This window comes from Ciconia boyciana, chromosome 7, assembly GCF_034638445.1.
Source record: "Ciconia boyciana chromosome 7, ASM3463844v1, whole genome shotgun sequence".
Classification (NCBI taxonomy): Eukaryota; Metazoa; Chordata; class Aves; order Ciconiiformes; family Ciconiidae; genus Ciconia; species Ciconia boyciana.
The window spans coordinates 60,676,398-60,692,172 of NC_132940.1; the positions used below are offsets into that span (position 1 = coordinate 60,676,398).

Here is a 15,775-nt window from a genome sequence, read left to right on the forward strand (position 1 = left end):
TTTGCAATGGAAATCCCTGTCAAGTTATCTATTGCTTTCAAAGCCCCACAGTATACAGAAGTGCTTCATTTAAGCTTCAGAAAACTTGGGACTATTTTAATACATGTAATTAAATGCAGTGAATTGGGAATTCAGAAGTATGCTGTCTACTTGTCCTGCTACTTCTATCAGAATTGTCACGAGAATCTTCATTTGCCTTTTTTCTGGGCATGAATTACAGCACTGTAAAACTCAGGAGTGAAGAGTGCCTGGCCCACCAAGACTGGGCACAGATCTAACCTAGATGCTGAGCTGTAGCATACTTCTTAATGTCTTCCTGCCTTGGTTGAAAATCAGCATGTTGGAAACTCAGAGGATTATTTCAGTGTTGGAACGCTCTGCAGTGAGATACAGATTGCATGAAAATCCTAATTTATCCCCATCTCTTGGCTTGCAGTCAGACAGATCCTTTCCTGGGAACTGTGGCATCCTGGCAAATGCAGAGCAGCCTAAATTCTGTTTGCTTCTAAGGATGAGGCCAAATCTGGCTTCGTGACAGGTCTCCCATCACAAGACAACCAAAGGCTTAGGACAGTGTATAGTGTATAATACAAGTTATTTTGTATACCTGAAACATTTGTAGTACTGTAGATTGGAGGTTTTGCCCAGGGATCAGTGATGGTGTAAAAGTAATTTGGTCAGATACTACTTAGAGGAAAGTGAGGGCAGCTACACATAGCTAGATCATAAAAATCACAAATAACTTCATGTAGGATAATAGGGTCAAAGATTTTGATATTTTTTTCTGAGGCAGTAAGATGTCTATAATTTGTCATCAGTGAACACTTTTTCTTTCCTATTTTGCAAATATCAAGTTGAAGTTTATTATGCTCTCAAAGATAAATCTGCTATTTGGAAAAACTGGAATACTTTTATTATATGATTAAATATTGATCAAGGGAATTTATCTTACCAAAAAGTAATTTCTCTCGACAGAAATGACACAAACTGCTCTTATGCCAAAATTAATAGTTTTAAAGTTTGTTATTTGTTATTTTTCTGTTTACCAAAAAAGAAGTCTAGTGACAAACGTTAGAATAAACCTGTTATTTAAAATGTACCTGTACCAAGATAGAAACCTATTCAATGGCAAACAAAATGATGTCTTTGTGCCCTAAAAAATAGAGAAGCGGGTGTGTATCCACCTATCCAAGCAGATGGATAATGTCAATTTGCTGTGCTAGAAAAAGCACAAATAGAAAAGAAATGGTTCATTTTAAAAGTGCACTATATATTCAGGGTTCCCATTTCATAAATATCTTGCCTGCTGTGCACTGCAGTTGACCCTTTAAACATATCCAATCAATAACCTATTGTTTACCACAAGTCCATTTTGTCATTTTGATGGTACAGATTCAAGTGTGGCAATCTTCCTTTCTCTGCTTCGCTGCATACATGACTCCCTTTGGCTGGTACTAGCTCACAAAAAAGCCACTAAAATGTCATTAATTACAGCAGGTTTGAGATCTGAATGCTGATTCTATTAATGGAGCTATGAAATTAGGACACTGTAAATCTAGACGAGCTGTGCTTGGGCCTCCTGCAAACTGGGCTGACCTGAGGTTACCTACTGTATTAAATAAGAATTGTCTAATACATTTTTAGAATTCTAAGCATGTGTAAATCAGACCTTGTGAAGTACACCACCAGAGGGAATAGATAACTGCAGTACGCTTTCTGTCTTAACTTCTTCTATTTATCTAGCATCAAATTCATTTGGAGTGCTTCATACCAAGAAACAGTGATGCCCAAGGCTAAGGTGGGATCAGATAAGGCCTTCTGGACACTTTCCCTACTGCATAGTCCCAAAATGTTAAAATTTCATTTATAAGCAACTTAATATTCGTATATCTAAAGGAGACTTGTTATGAAGCTGCCAAGGGTCCCTAAAAGTATTTATGAATTAACATTCTCTGCGTGTTCTTCCAATTCAGAATACTTAAACGAATGATTTTTGACTGCACATTTTGATGTGTTTTGCTATTAATTTCCCATCTTCACTTTCAATGTAATGTACTTTTAATTAGGCAATAATATATAATCTTCTGTTCATCTATCATTTTTACTCAAACATGTTAGGAAATGGATAATAGAAAAAAGGCTCATCAGAGACCCTTTGGTGGTACAGCAAAGCTGGAATGAAATGCCATCTCCTGACAGTACCTTAAAGGTTTCATAAAAAGATAATGGATGTGCTTGTCACGGACGCTAATGATCAAACATTTTCCCAGTTTTACTGGATATTAAACTGTGGACTATAAAAGAAAACCCCACAGTCTAAGCAATGTAGGAAAAAGAATCTTGCTACATTTTTTATCTCCTTTGATATCTAACTAACATAAACCTTCTTATTCCACTGTTACTTTTCACTGAATAGTCACTATGGTGTGAGGGGGTGATGCTTACTTTTAGTAAAGTGGCTTATTTTCAGGAGGAAAGACAACTCTCCAGGTTGCAGAATAGGAACATGATAGATTATATATGCAAAAATGCTTAAGTGACACAGGACACTAATTCATCACAATATCTTTATGAAGTTAACTAAAGCTTTTTTTAATCTGACATGAAGCAATTTTTGAAAGGGTTATGTCTAAATTTCATATATGACTTGGAAACATATTTGAAAGATATCCTCTGTTTAATATTTTCAGTAGTATTACCATGATGTCAAAGTAAAGACAAGAGCAAGGCAGAAAAAAAGAAAAAAAACCCAAACTATGTGATGGGAACATTACAAAGTAAATAATTACCAAAATAAGGATTGATCAGTTTGACAAATTAGATTAAGACTGAAAAAAACAGATCTAATTTGAAAGCACTGAAAAAATAAAATGGTATGTTATTCTATTTAGAAAGAGAAAAATATCAAAACAAAACAAGACAATACCTTCTAGTCAATCACAATGGAATTAGACTCCTGAAATGAGCAGGTACTTCCAAGTTGTTCTGAATTAGTTTTCATTATAATATATTCTCATCTCTGTGTTCCATCCTGCAAATAGTCAACTAGATAATTCTTCATCCCATGACAAGGTTCACTAGGCTACATTCTGGAATTACTATAGCAATGGGAACAAACTCATGTGCATAAAGTTACTCATAAAGGAAAGCTTGTGCATTATTTTTTGCCTGTTGGGAATGTGCAATGTCTTGCTGAAGTGAAAGATGGATAATGGCAGAAATGATAGGCTTGGCACAGATTGTCCAACACTTAGTGCAGGGCTGTATGCTTATATTTCACATACCTCTTTAGCCAATAAGATATTGCTGGTTGGCATGATTCTGCATAGAAGCAATATGTACATTCAAACCTAATGTATATTCCTAATGTATTCTGGCACACAGCAACCAAACATGTTAAGGCATAATAAGACTCATCCTCTGTCACTACATCGTCCATAAAGCTCTAACAGTCATTAATAAAAAGTAGGAAAGGGCTCTTGAGACAGTATTTTTGCTTTGTTCTGTTTTCTTTCACTATTCTGAGTTTTATTTTACATGAAAGTTGCAGCCCAACATAGCCAGCTGACACAACACACTACTGAAAAATTGAGGTTTGGGCTGGAAAACACAACAGACCTCTTCTAAGAATAGCTTTTCTCAGAAGAAGCTCTGTGTATGAGTAGCAATTTTCCAATACCCTTTTTCCTCATTGCGTCATTTCAAATTATGGGCAACTAGTCTCTGTCACGAGGGGAAGCACTGTACTTATGAGCCCCATTGATTTCAGTGCAGTTATTTGGGAAATAATGTGCTAGTAAGAATAAGGATATCAGGTCTTGCAAACAGTGTGCTGCAGTGACTTTACTTTCAGCATTAAAAGTACAAACTGGCAAAAAAATGGAAGTAGCAGAATACCTGGATAGGTGTTTTCTACTCAGTAATCCCAGTCAATATCCTCCAACTAAAGGGTGACAATATAAATACAAGACTAAATGACAGCAACATTTCCTATACCCTCCTCAAAAGGGAAAATTGCTTATAATTAAAGAAAGCATAACCAAGACAATCTCACTTATGGGTGTGCTTCCGTTTTGGCATAAATTAAAGTCTTACAGTTACAGAACATTTGCCTTCCCTATGCAGACGTTATTTAGAATGCCAAATGGAAAATACAAAATACTTATAATTTTTCCTTTTTCTTTACTGCCACCTTTTAATCCAGACCTTTGGAATGACAATTTACTGTTTCTGTAGGGAAAACCGCTCCCTCTTAAAGAGGAAAAAATGGGAAATTTAAAGCAATGCTTAACCTAGAGATTCCTGTGAATCATTCTTCCATCCTCGAGTTCAGTTTGTGAGCTGCATTAAAAATGTTTCTTTCAGTTCTATTAAAGTCCTGTGGTTAAAGATAATCAAGAGCAAGAAGTGTAAATTAATAAAATGAAGAAATGAGTATGCAGTTAGCATAAACCAGCTCTCTCCTTTCTCTCCCCTCTTGAGAGCAAAAGGGGTGGCAGCCAGTGCTGACCCAAAGCATTCTCCTTTTCTAAAGAAACCTTTCATAAGAAAGAACACAGAAAACAGCACTGGCAGTATTAAATCTGTCTATCATGATCTTTTCTGGATGTTAAATAGACTCATTTTATAATCCTTTTACGTTTCTTTTATGAAATTTAAATAAAAAGCTCCTGCTTTTTACCAGTTGGAGATATTTAAAATAAACATTTGAAGTCTCAAATTAGTTGAGTTCAAAATCCAAACTTGTCTTCATATCTGTCGTTTCCTAAAAACAAGCCATAAAAATATATCTGCACTTACTTCTATGCTGTCCTTCAATGGTATTAGACTACTCACGCAGTATTCCTCACTAGACAAGATTGCTTGCACAAGACTTGCATTTAAAGAGAATCTAAAGAAGATATAAATAGTCTGTTTCCAATGGCTCCTTATTCAGTAGTCCCTGATTTTCCAGGGCAAACAGTTCTCTTTTCCATCTTATCTTTATCTAAGGAAAGGTTCTAACAGACTTTCATTCTCAGACTTGTTTAAAAGACAAAATTGAGCCAGGGAACTCACTGGGGTTTTGTTTGGTTTTTAAATGCACCTGCTCCATACTTCTTTAATTTTTATCATTGTTTTCTCTTTACCAAATGGATTTCACTTTTAAGCAATTTCTAACATTTTATTTAGAAGCAAATCTTGCATCTCCATAAAATGCAGGTCCTCGAGCAGATTAGTCTATAGGACAAAAGTTGTCTCTACTCAGAATACACAGAAAAATAATCTGAATTGCACCAAAAGCTGTCTACTGTGGACTTAATAATAGTACTGTAAAGAACCTAATATCGCAGCATATCCTCCCTTCCCATCACTATTGATCTGGAAGAAAATGTTGCTGTTGCAGCACTAAACATTTATTTAACCAGCTTCCTCGTTAAGAAATGTCACAGTGCGAATCTTGGTGAAACAACAGCAGAACTCCTAGGACTCACATGGATCGTCTATATTAAGATATATATCCACAAAGACCGATTCAAGAAACCCAGACCAACAAAGGTCATATGAAAGTGAGAACATAGATGTTCTTTTGTCCCTACATCCTCTCATGTGAAAAAAAATCCCTGTATTACTTCTCCCTGTACAGCCAGGCATTTTACACAGCAGTGAAGTGAGATCTAGGTGTCTCACAGGCAATGGACTGTGAAGCTGAACCTCTCACCTTACGGGATGTGATCAGATAAGGGAAGCTGAGAATTTGTCAGCTATCTATTTGTAAAACCATATCTTATTTAACATGACTGCAAAGGGTAACATTCTGCTGAAAAGTGATGAACAAGAGTTTCAAAACAGCAAAAGTAAAAGTTGATACCTAGTATGATTATGCAAAAGTTCTACTCTGAAGCTATCTTAAGACCAGGAAACATAAAGGAAGGCAGAAAAAATGCAAACTGTGCAAATTTTCTTTTTTGATTACTAGCGTGTTTCTACGCTACCTATTTAGTGATATGTCATCATTATTTATTTAATACATGACAGATAAGCACTGTACCAGATACAAAATATATGAACGACTGCTACACGTAGGTAACAGGTGCATTTATTTTACTAAGAAAACCCTGCAAGCCTTATACAGGGTTATTTTAGTTAGTTTGAAAGTAATTTCAAGTATTCATACCAATCACTGGATTCTAGTGTGAGTTTTAGAGGTTTTACTGTAACAGGTCCCACTTAAAAGAAAATTAGCTCTCTGCCCCTTGAGGCTCTGTAAAGACCACAAAGTCCAAAGAACCACAAAAGCATGAACACAAATGAAATCCTCCTAAGCTCAGTAAGATGTTAGCAGTGGGTTACCTCAGGGATCAGTGTTAAATTGCAAGTGGAAAAGCCATTACCATCAACGAAGGTGAATTAATTTTCATCTTTCAAGCAACTAGCCCTTTCAAACACTGCAACTACAAGTGATTTAGGAATTAGACTAAATAATTTACAAAAATACACAGTTCTTTCAGATAATGGATACTGTATTACTGGACAGAATACCCTACTGGCATATAATATAGATAAATGTTGTTTGAAACATCAAAGACGAGCACTGGTGTAAAAATAAAATGTTGATTAGAGGCACAGATTACAGATTATTAACTGCTCCACTAATATGTGCCCAAGGAATAAAGTCACTATATAAACTGGAAGACAGGAGGAGGGAGAAAAACATACAAAATATCAGAATTTCCTTGCTTAAAGAAGTACATCACAAATGAAACCTCCAACTGGACACTAAGGAGATAAATCCATCAAAAAACCAGTTATGATCCTTCTGGAAATGACTCAGTTCCTTGTAAGACACAACTCTATTAGACTAAGTTTCAAAACCTAAAGTCAAAATCCATTCCCTCCCCCCAAAATTAAAGTGTATTCAGATGTCAAATTTTTAACAGAAATGAAACTGTTGGGAGAAAATTACCCAGACGAGCAAACCAGAAGCAATGAATTTGGGGATCGTGCTAACTGAATTCAAAGCACAGACAAATAGAGCAATGATGCAATAAAATTACCACACAAAAGAAAACCAGAGTAGCAGACATTGCTAATGCCCATGAATTGAAAATAAAGTTCACTGGTCTTCAGAACCAACTCACTGCTGTGAATGACACGTGGCTTATCACACCACTTCAGATGTTACAGGGAATACCCTTATACCTATGTAAGTATTCTGAAGTTACTGTACTGACCTCCATAATATCCCAGAACTGAACTCCTGCTTTCAGGAGTCTTAGCATACAACATTTTGGTAGAACATGCAGAAGAAAAAAACCCAACAATCTTATTGTCTCAAGAGCTGGCGAACTTCTATCATGAATGTGACTACACTGAACAAATAGCAAAATATATTTTTTTAGAAATACAAGCTACCAGAGGAACACCGCACAAGTCTACCAACAGCATCAGCATATCCTATTCACTGTATTTGAAACAGTCAAAAGTAACCCTACTCAGTCTCTAATTTGGCCTAGAAAAGAAATACTGGAGGTATTTAAATTATAATAACACTTTTCAAAACCACAATGAAGCCCAAAACAAATAGGTAAAAAGTACAGCCCTTATTAAATAATGTTTCCCTAACCTCCTTAGCTTTTTCAAAGTATGAAACAATCATGGTAATCAAAACCTAGACTCTTTCTTCCAACAGAAAACCCTATTGTCTATGACTTAACGTTTTTTTTAAAATCTAATTTACCTGTCTATGAAGTAAAACATCACTGTTATTCACAGAAAAAAAAAGAACTCTTCTGTCTGAACAGCTCAGCAATGGGAACACCTGTAACATCCGTTTCATACCACTAAAAGCATGACAGCAGGTTCTTCCAGATAATACTTGCAATGCCATAATATCTCATCCCCGGAATACAAACCTTTTATTTGACAAAGAAAACAAAAACAATTGTTGTTGTTCTTTGGCTTGTTTGTTTGTTTGTTTAAATACATTCTCGCGTATAACATGAATTGCATTGCAGATAGCAGGGATTAATGGAAAGCTGAAAGCTTCTTACCAAGTACCCCAAGGCGATAGTTGACTGTGATGACTATCACATTCCCATAACTTGCTAGAACACTGCCATCATATAAATTTCCAGTGCCTTCCATGTAGGACCCTCCGTGAATATACACCATCACAGGCTTAGGTCCCCCACTGTCCCGAATGTCTGGAAAAAATATTAAGACACATTTTATCTCAAGAAAGTACCAAAAAAGATACATGCAATATTTTAAGGTTTTTTAGTGAGGTTATTTTTCTTGAAGTGTTTCTCAAGCAACATCTTTTACGTAAAGAAAAGGGCAGGTGGGCATAAGTGTTTCTTTGTGGCTTGCTTGTAACTAAAGTTCGTATTTTTGAAACACTTGTTGGCCTCAGAAAAGCAGAAAGGAATTGGAAATGGTAACATTTGCTCAAATGCAATGGGACAGTGGTCTGATTCTGTTCCTGCTGAATTTGACATAAAATGTCTACTAACATCAGTGTGAGCTCATTTAGGCAAAGTCTGAACACTTCTGAAAGCTCAGTCCATCTTTCTGTTCACTTAGCTAAAGGCAATTCACCATATTAAGATAAACAAGATTTCTGCTCATACAAAAATTGTTGATTGCTTCCAGTACGGTAAGATCAATAATTTATAAAAAGGGTGTATAAACAGCTGTCCTTTGATAAGTCTGAAGTCCAAGTTTTCAAAAAGTATTTGGAAGCTGTTTAACACTTAGACCTCAAATGGATATTATTTGTAACCTGAGTAGCCTGAAGTTTAAGGAGCGTGGGTACTTCCTATTTTACTAAATTGTGAAAAGGACTGTATGTTATATTTGAAAAAATAGCTGCCTGGAACAATGTTTATAAATCCCCACCCTGCATTCAAACAAATATTAAGGTTCTCAAAAGTAACACTGAATGCAGCTAAATTTTAAATCTTAGAAGCTCTACCATTCTCTCAGAGAACAAAATTAGATATTGGCATATTGTTTTGAGTTTCTTTTTAATGAAGACACTGATTTGGGTATCCCTCCCCCCCAAACTAGTCCTGTTTGCAAACTGATGCATCTACTCGAAATAAAATTCTAAATATCTCAACACCACTGCTCCCTGTGAGGAAAGTTGTTCTTAAGTACCAATTCAAAGCAACAGTTAGTGGTGGGATAATACATGTTTTTTAAAGATTTTTTTCTGTTGGACTGGAAAAAAATCAGCTAAGGTGTAAATTTAGACTTTTACATCTGGATTAAATCGTATTTTGATCTCATTTACTAGGTGCCTGAGTCTTCCACTGCCCAATCATAGTATACCGTAAAAATCAAGAAAGATAATAGCAAGAGAGCATATGAAAACTTCCCAATGAGGAACTGTACTGCATATTCTGATCTGAAGACATTTTTTGTCAATATGACAAGTATTCAAGTGACTTCCCTGATTACTCACTTCAGCGTTTGAAGAAATCTCAGATGTATTGGTTTAATACTTTGATTTAGAGGAATCTTAGTTAAGATGCTTTCAAATAAGCTCTCTTTAGAATTGTTTGAATCATTTCTGAAGGACTGTAAAGACAACTAGGTGAGGGCGGTTACACAAAAAGTCCTGCTTTTTGAATTTGCTGAAAAAATCAGCACAGACGTGTCTGTTTATTGAAAGCCAGTTGCTATTATTATTTTGATATTGATTCTAATTCGAAGAAAATGCCAGAACAGTCAAGATCAGAAATTGGATCTTCAATATTAGAAGTACTAGAACAATCACTTATTCAAGACCAAAAGGATGATGAAAGGTTGTGCATGAAATTGCTTATATTGCTTTCCTCACTCAAGCATATAGTAAGGGCTTTCCAACATGCAATTTTCAGAGTGTAAAGCTAAGGAGATTATTTATCTTCATTGTCCATGGGATAGAATTATGAGCTCCCAAGGTTTAAAATCTACACAGAGGAAAAAGTCTTTTTGAATTCATATACTGTTTTCAGTAGATCATTTGTTCATAGTCTATGCTGCTTCTTTTTTTTGATACAAATATGGAAGCAATAATAAATTATTAATCTGAAATCACTGTGTGACTGTTCCCAGCAGAAATTGTACACAGTTAATTGTATGCTTGGCGGCAGCACAGGGGGAGACTGTCTCAGAATTCTTCTTTAATTAAAATTACATAGAATTACAGAGCACCAACTGTGAACAGTAATGAAATGTTGGTAGTACTGGCCTGTTTATCTGGAAAATAATATTGGGATATTTAGAAAAGGTGTCCTTTATCTGAGAAAGGAAGCACACATTCATGAGTAAACTCTGACATATAAAGAAGTGATTGTCTGAGTAAATTCTGTCTATACCATACTTTTGTTATTTCCTACTACTAATATTCTTGTAAAGATTACAGACAGATAAAGAAAGACTAATTTTCAGCTCTGCCTATGTGCCATGTCAGAGCAGATGACTTGCAGTATGCATTTTCCTTGTGCTGCTTTGCCAAAGTCATCAGTCTTAAGAGAAATCCCTTCTACAAAAGAAAAATCGTGCTTCTGTCTGTTTTTCAGGCAGTAATCTAGTACTGGAGACACCTGTAAGGTTATGCAGTATTCAGCTGAGGCTAGTGGGTCTTTGGGCTATGGATTATATAGAAGCTATGGAGCTCTTCATGTGAAGAAGAGAGATCACTACATTTGGGTCTTACAGCCAGTGCTTTCATATCAATTGCAGCCTGTAGCTAGGAATATTAGAAAGGTGCAAATATTCAGCTGGGAGGGTACCGTTTAAGTACAGATGTTATTAACTAGTGGATGTTATTAAATAAGATCAAAGGAAGAGAGCAAAAAATCAGACCATAATCAAGAACTGATTCTTACCTGAAAAAGAGTAAATGTTCCCCCAGGAAAACTATCATCCCTCAAAATTAAAATGGAGGAAGTACTAAGAAAATACTCTGTGAGGAGAAACCCCGTATTGGTACAAAAGTGGCAGAAAGATGCACTTTGCAAAAGTGCTTATTGGAGTTAAGTGTCCAACTCAACAAAGAAAATAACTGAGATTTTGGCGCTCAGATACTTTTCAAAACCTGATCCTAAATTATTTGAGAAGTCTTTCATTTTTTCCTACAAGCTGCTATCAGTCTTTTCTGTGCATGTGGTGGAGTGGTCTCAGTAAACTGTAGTTACACTTTCTTACAGAGATTAATAGTTATTCATGGATGCAGATTAACAGTTATTCGTGGAAGTAGCTCGTTTTGAACAGGCCTGAAGAACTGGGGTGCAAACGTGACACGTCTGCCAAGAAGTGTAGATTTACCTACTGATTTAATTTAGTTGTGTACTGTACCTTTTGTTGCATTTTATTAAGTGTTGCTTCAATTAAAAAGCAGACACGGGAATATTTTCAAAGACACATACAGGGATAGGGCTGTTCGAAATCCTTCCCAAATTCAACTCTGTTCTGTTTTTATTCCCACAGAAGATAAGCTTTGAGTGCTGTGATTTGTTTGGTTTAAATTGCTAGTTCATAAAACATCTAAGTAGGTCTTACTGTATGGCAGAGAATGATCTTATTTAGATGACATATACATGAACTTTCTTATTATGAGTTCCATCATTTCCTCTCTTCCGTACTTTTCTAATGTTTCTTGCATCTACTTTTTATGTCTGGTCTTAACTACATTACAGGCAATTTAGAAATAGGGCTGTCTTTTATTCTATGTTTGTTACATCACGCAACAGGGAACTGGGTCTGACTGTGAATACCAGTCACAATTGTCATATATAACAAAACATAATTATAGCTTCAGACATTTGAAGCTGATGTGAATTGGCCACGTGACTTAACAAGTATAATTGGCAGGGAACAACCGAAATGGGAAGGGAAGAAAGCCTACCTGGAGATAACGTAGCACAAAAATACAATTCATTTAGCACAGATGTCACAAGCAGTGTTTCTCTAAACACTATGAAAAATTGTGACATTTTGATGTAGAGTATTAAGTAAATCTTGTTTTTTGAACATGAAACAGCACAAGGACAGTGGAAAACTTTTAGATTGGTTACTGTAAAACCTATGTGTTCCTTACATAGAATATTATACGGATATATGTGTAGCTCTTCTGTAAGCTTTTGTCCTAAAATATTTAAGTAGAGCATGGTACCAGTAAGTGCAACTCTTACCCATTGAAAAGCCCTTTAACATTTGACCTTTCAGTTCAAATCTATCAGATGCCTCATAGATGCACTGCTATTTTAATAAGCTAGTGCCCTTCTCAGTACTAATATGTAAACATCAATTAATGCCATGTTTTCAACATGTGATACAAAACTAGATGTCCTGACACTATTAAAGTAACTATTGAAATTCTGTTAGGAGTGGCAGTGAGGTTTTAGACACGTTTCATATTTTAAAATACAGCATACTTCAAGTTTTAGACAAATAGAATTATCTCCTTTTTTTGTTTGTTTCTGTATCTGTCAAACCAATGGATTATTTTGTGCACTCTCGAACACTTAACTACCTTTACCTGAAAGTGATTTGAGATCTTGATGGAGGACTACACGAATGTATAATCTAACATTACAAAAGGCCTATGCTCTTACAGGTAAGCATCTGGAGCAGACTTTCATTAGGGTAGGACCTCAATAGCCAGGTAGGTAGCAATTTTAAATTATTAAAAGATGATAGTTAGAAATGCAAAAGCCGACAGACTCTTCACTGTACAAGCTATGCTTGGCAGTGCTAAAAGTATAATGGAGCCCTGAAGAGATGCATAAATTGAAGGTCTGTCAGAATTTTTACTATGCACATTTTCAAGTATTAATAACATCACTACAAAAATTCAACATAATCTGAACTGAGGTTCTCAGTGGAAAGGGAAAATTGGCAAAATTTAATATGCAAGTGACACTGGAACCTGTACTTGGGAGCTGGAATCACGGCACTAATATGAATGGGTGACAGGATGAACAGGAATCATGAATATGTCTGTGTGTATCCGTCAACAAGTTCACCCAAAGTAGTAAGATCTGTGCTACTCCAGCCTGGCTGGAACTCATTAGAGGCTATAATTAAGGCTGGAGCATGTGGTTGCTTTGCGAGGTAGACGAATGTGTTCTGCTGTTTACTGATCTCTGAAGTCCGAAAATGTACAACTAGTGCCAGACTAAAAGATTGTTTCTCTCTCTATTTCTTACCACGACAGCTGAAAGCAGATGAAATGCTAAACTTAGCAACCTAGTCTATTTTAATACTAATGGAGTGATAGGGTTTTTTGGAGAAGATCCTCAATTCTGAAACCTGCTCTTTTGCGCCAATGATGCTACAGTCTGTTAAGCATAAGAAGGGACTTGCAGATGCATTCTGCATCATTAGCAATTTAAAATTTGAGTGGATTTTTGTTTGTTTTGATTTAAAACATGCTCTGGACCAAGAACTTCTTTCAGTCGATGAAGTCCAATAGCCCCTATAAGACAGAGCATCAGCCTAAATGACCAGAATCATCACAGTTACAGCCTGTGAACAAACAGCAACATCTGTTCCTAATCTGTCTCCTGTTTCACAGGAGAGATTGGACTGGAGAAGGGAAGAGGAGAAACATCTAGCAATTACAGGGCAGGCCCCGTTTCTGAGGCATGTACTCTCAGTTCCCTGCTTTACTATGGACATGGTGTCTGCATTCCTCAAACTTAGTGTCTGTATTCCTCGTTTCTAAAAATGGAATAATAGCATTCCTCTATCGCAGAGGGATGCTGTGAGACTGAATACATTAAAAACTGAGAGATGCTCAAATAGCATTGGGGACAAAATAAGGATCTAAGATTGACAGACTGATGCGCTAGGTAAGGTGTGTATGACAGAATGGTGGATGAAAATAATTCATTTGTGAGCAATCCTTCATGGATATTTCGTGCAGCACTAACTACCTAGAAGTCCAGTTCTGATCCCTGAGTACATAGGCTGATTAATGATTTGTGTTGCTGTATTTTAAGTCATGCTAAGCACTTTAGCATATGGGAACTAAGGGTGCACAAAGAGTCACTGTTTTTTGCTACAGCCGAATTAAATCAAGTTAAATTATTACCTTACCAAAATTAAGACTGAGATAAGATATTAAGATTAAAATATTTTCCTTTTTTAAACCAAGCCTTCTTTCTAGACTGGGGAAGGTGCAGTTTATTCAACTGCTGAGCAACTTAAATCTTGCATCTGCACTAGATATTGCTTACCTGCGTTGTCAGCAAATGGGCAAATCCACCACTGCTATAAAAAGGGAAAGTCCCAATGCTCACTGCTTGCAGGTGCTTTTGCTACTCTTGTTTTTGGTGCCTGCTCAAGTAGTTCAATACTTTTTGAAAAACAGGCAAGCAATTTCAAGTGTAGATATGAAAGGGTTACACAAACAAGAATGCAACCAGACTGGGGGGAAAAAGACATTTATATAATTTCTGACTTTTCACACATTTCACACTCATAGAATTTGAAAATACCTTCATTTTTTAAACAGCAAATTTGCAGATCATTAGCTGGTAATATGCACTACTGCCTTTGGGTCTTTTGAAAACAAAAATGAAAAATGATCTAATTAAGCCTGGTCTACTGGTTGCAGCACATACCAGAGATCCAAGTTTGATTACTAATTCCAGTGCTTGTGCTGGCAAGGTTTGGACCGCAATACTGTGGTAGTGACATGTAGCAGCAGATGGGAGTCAGATTATTGAACACTGTTTTAAAATGAAATTTTCTAATCAGACTCTGATGTTTGAGTGACACAATACAGAATACTTTCCAGGCATTTGATCTAAGAAGCTGCTATGAAAGATCTTTCTTCAGGAAAGGCGTAATACAAGAAATGGACATGGGAGCTCTGAATTTCTTAATACAGAGACCATCCTGGGTATTTTAGAAATCGCTGGACATTGTTAACGTAGCATGGATTCAATGGTTATATGACACAGTCGTTTTTCACCGTGTATAGCCCAGTCTCCCTAATATTCCAACGTCATCATTCATTCAGTTTGCTATTTGTTTTATTTTGTCTGCAGTTATTCATTTGTAGATTTTTATATTGAATAAAAACTACCATACTGCAAAAGGTGAAGGGTTTGATGGACAGGTGAGCAGAAATCTAGACAGCGAAGATGGCTTTTTGCTTTGCCAATTTCTTTCCTGCTACTCATACCCAAATACATGTGACTTGAAGTGTGTGAACTCTTCAGTTCTGCATATGCAACAAGTGCTAGAGCTCCAGTGCAGAAGAGCAGGTTCACAAAATGCAGGTCAGGTCATCTGATGCTGCTCCTCCACTGAGGGACAGTGAAATGCTGGGCCTCAGCAGACAGGGTTTCTACCAACCCAGCAGACATCCCTGCAGCCTTCAGTGTCTACTGATAATAAAAATTTAAATTTGCCCTGTCTCTCTGTGACTCTCAGAAGCAGTGAAAGTCTAATTACTGCCTGCATTCTCCTATTGGCATGGAAAGGAGAACAAAACTGTCACTTGTACGCCAGAGAAAATTAATCCCAGTCCTATAAATTACAGAGATTTATTAATGTTGTAAATGTGTTTCTTCCCCCCCTAGTTTGACTGCTGTGTTCTTACAGCCCTTTCTCTTTCTCTCCTACAATTGCCAACGTGGGAGACGGGTTTTCTCTGACATGGACACTTGTTCTCCAACGGCTGAGATCCCTACTCTCATTTGACTCTACATATTAAACTGCTTTCTGATAGCAACCACTCTCTGCTGATTTTTAGCAAACTAAGTAGGCTCTTTTAAGTGTGTCTAAGCAG

At 36.4% G+C, this 15,775-nt stretch overlaps 1 protein-coding gene across 9 annotated transcripts in view; it reads right to left on the reverse strand.

Moving 5' to 3' along the window:
• The window catches only part of NLGN1 (neuroligin 1), a 315,178-nt gene that overhangs the window by 194,895 nt on the left and 104,508 nt on the right, over positions 1–15,775 (reverse strand). For all 9 annotated transcript variants that reach the window (XM_072867356.1, XM_072867355.1, XM_072867354.1 and 6 more), the window contains one exon: positions 8,034–8,186. In XM_072867356.1, the coding sequence (XP_072723457.1) occupies positions 8,034–8,186 (153 nt within the window). The remainder of the gene's footprint in view (positions 1–8,033; positions 8,187–15,775) is intronic.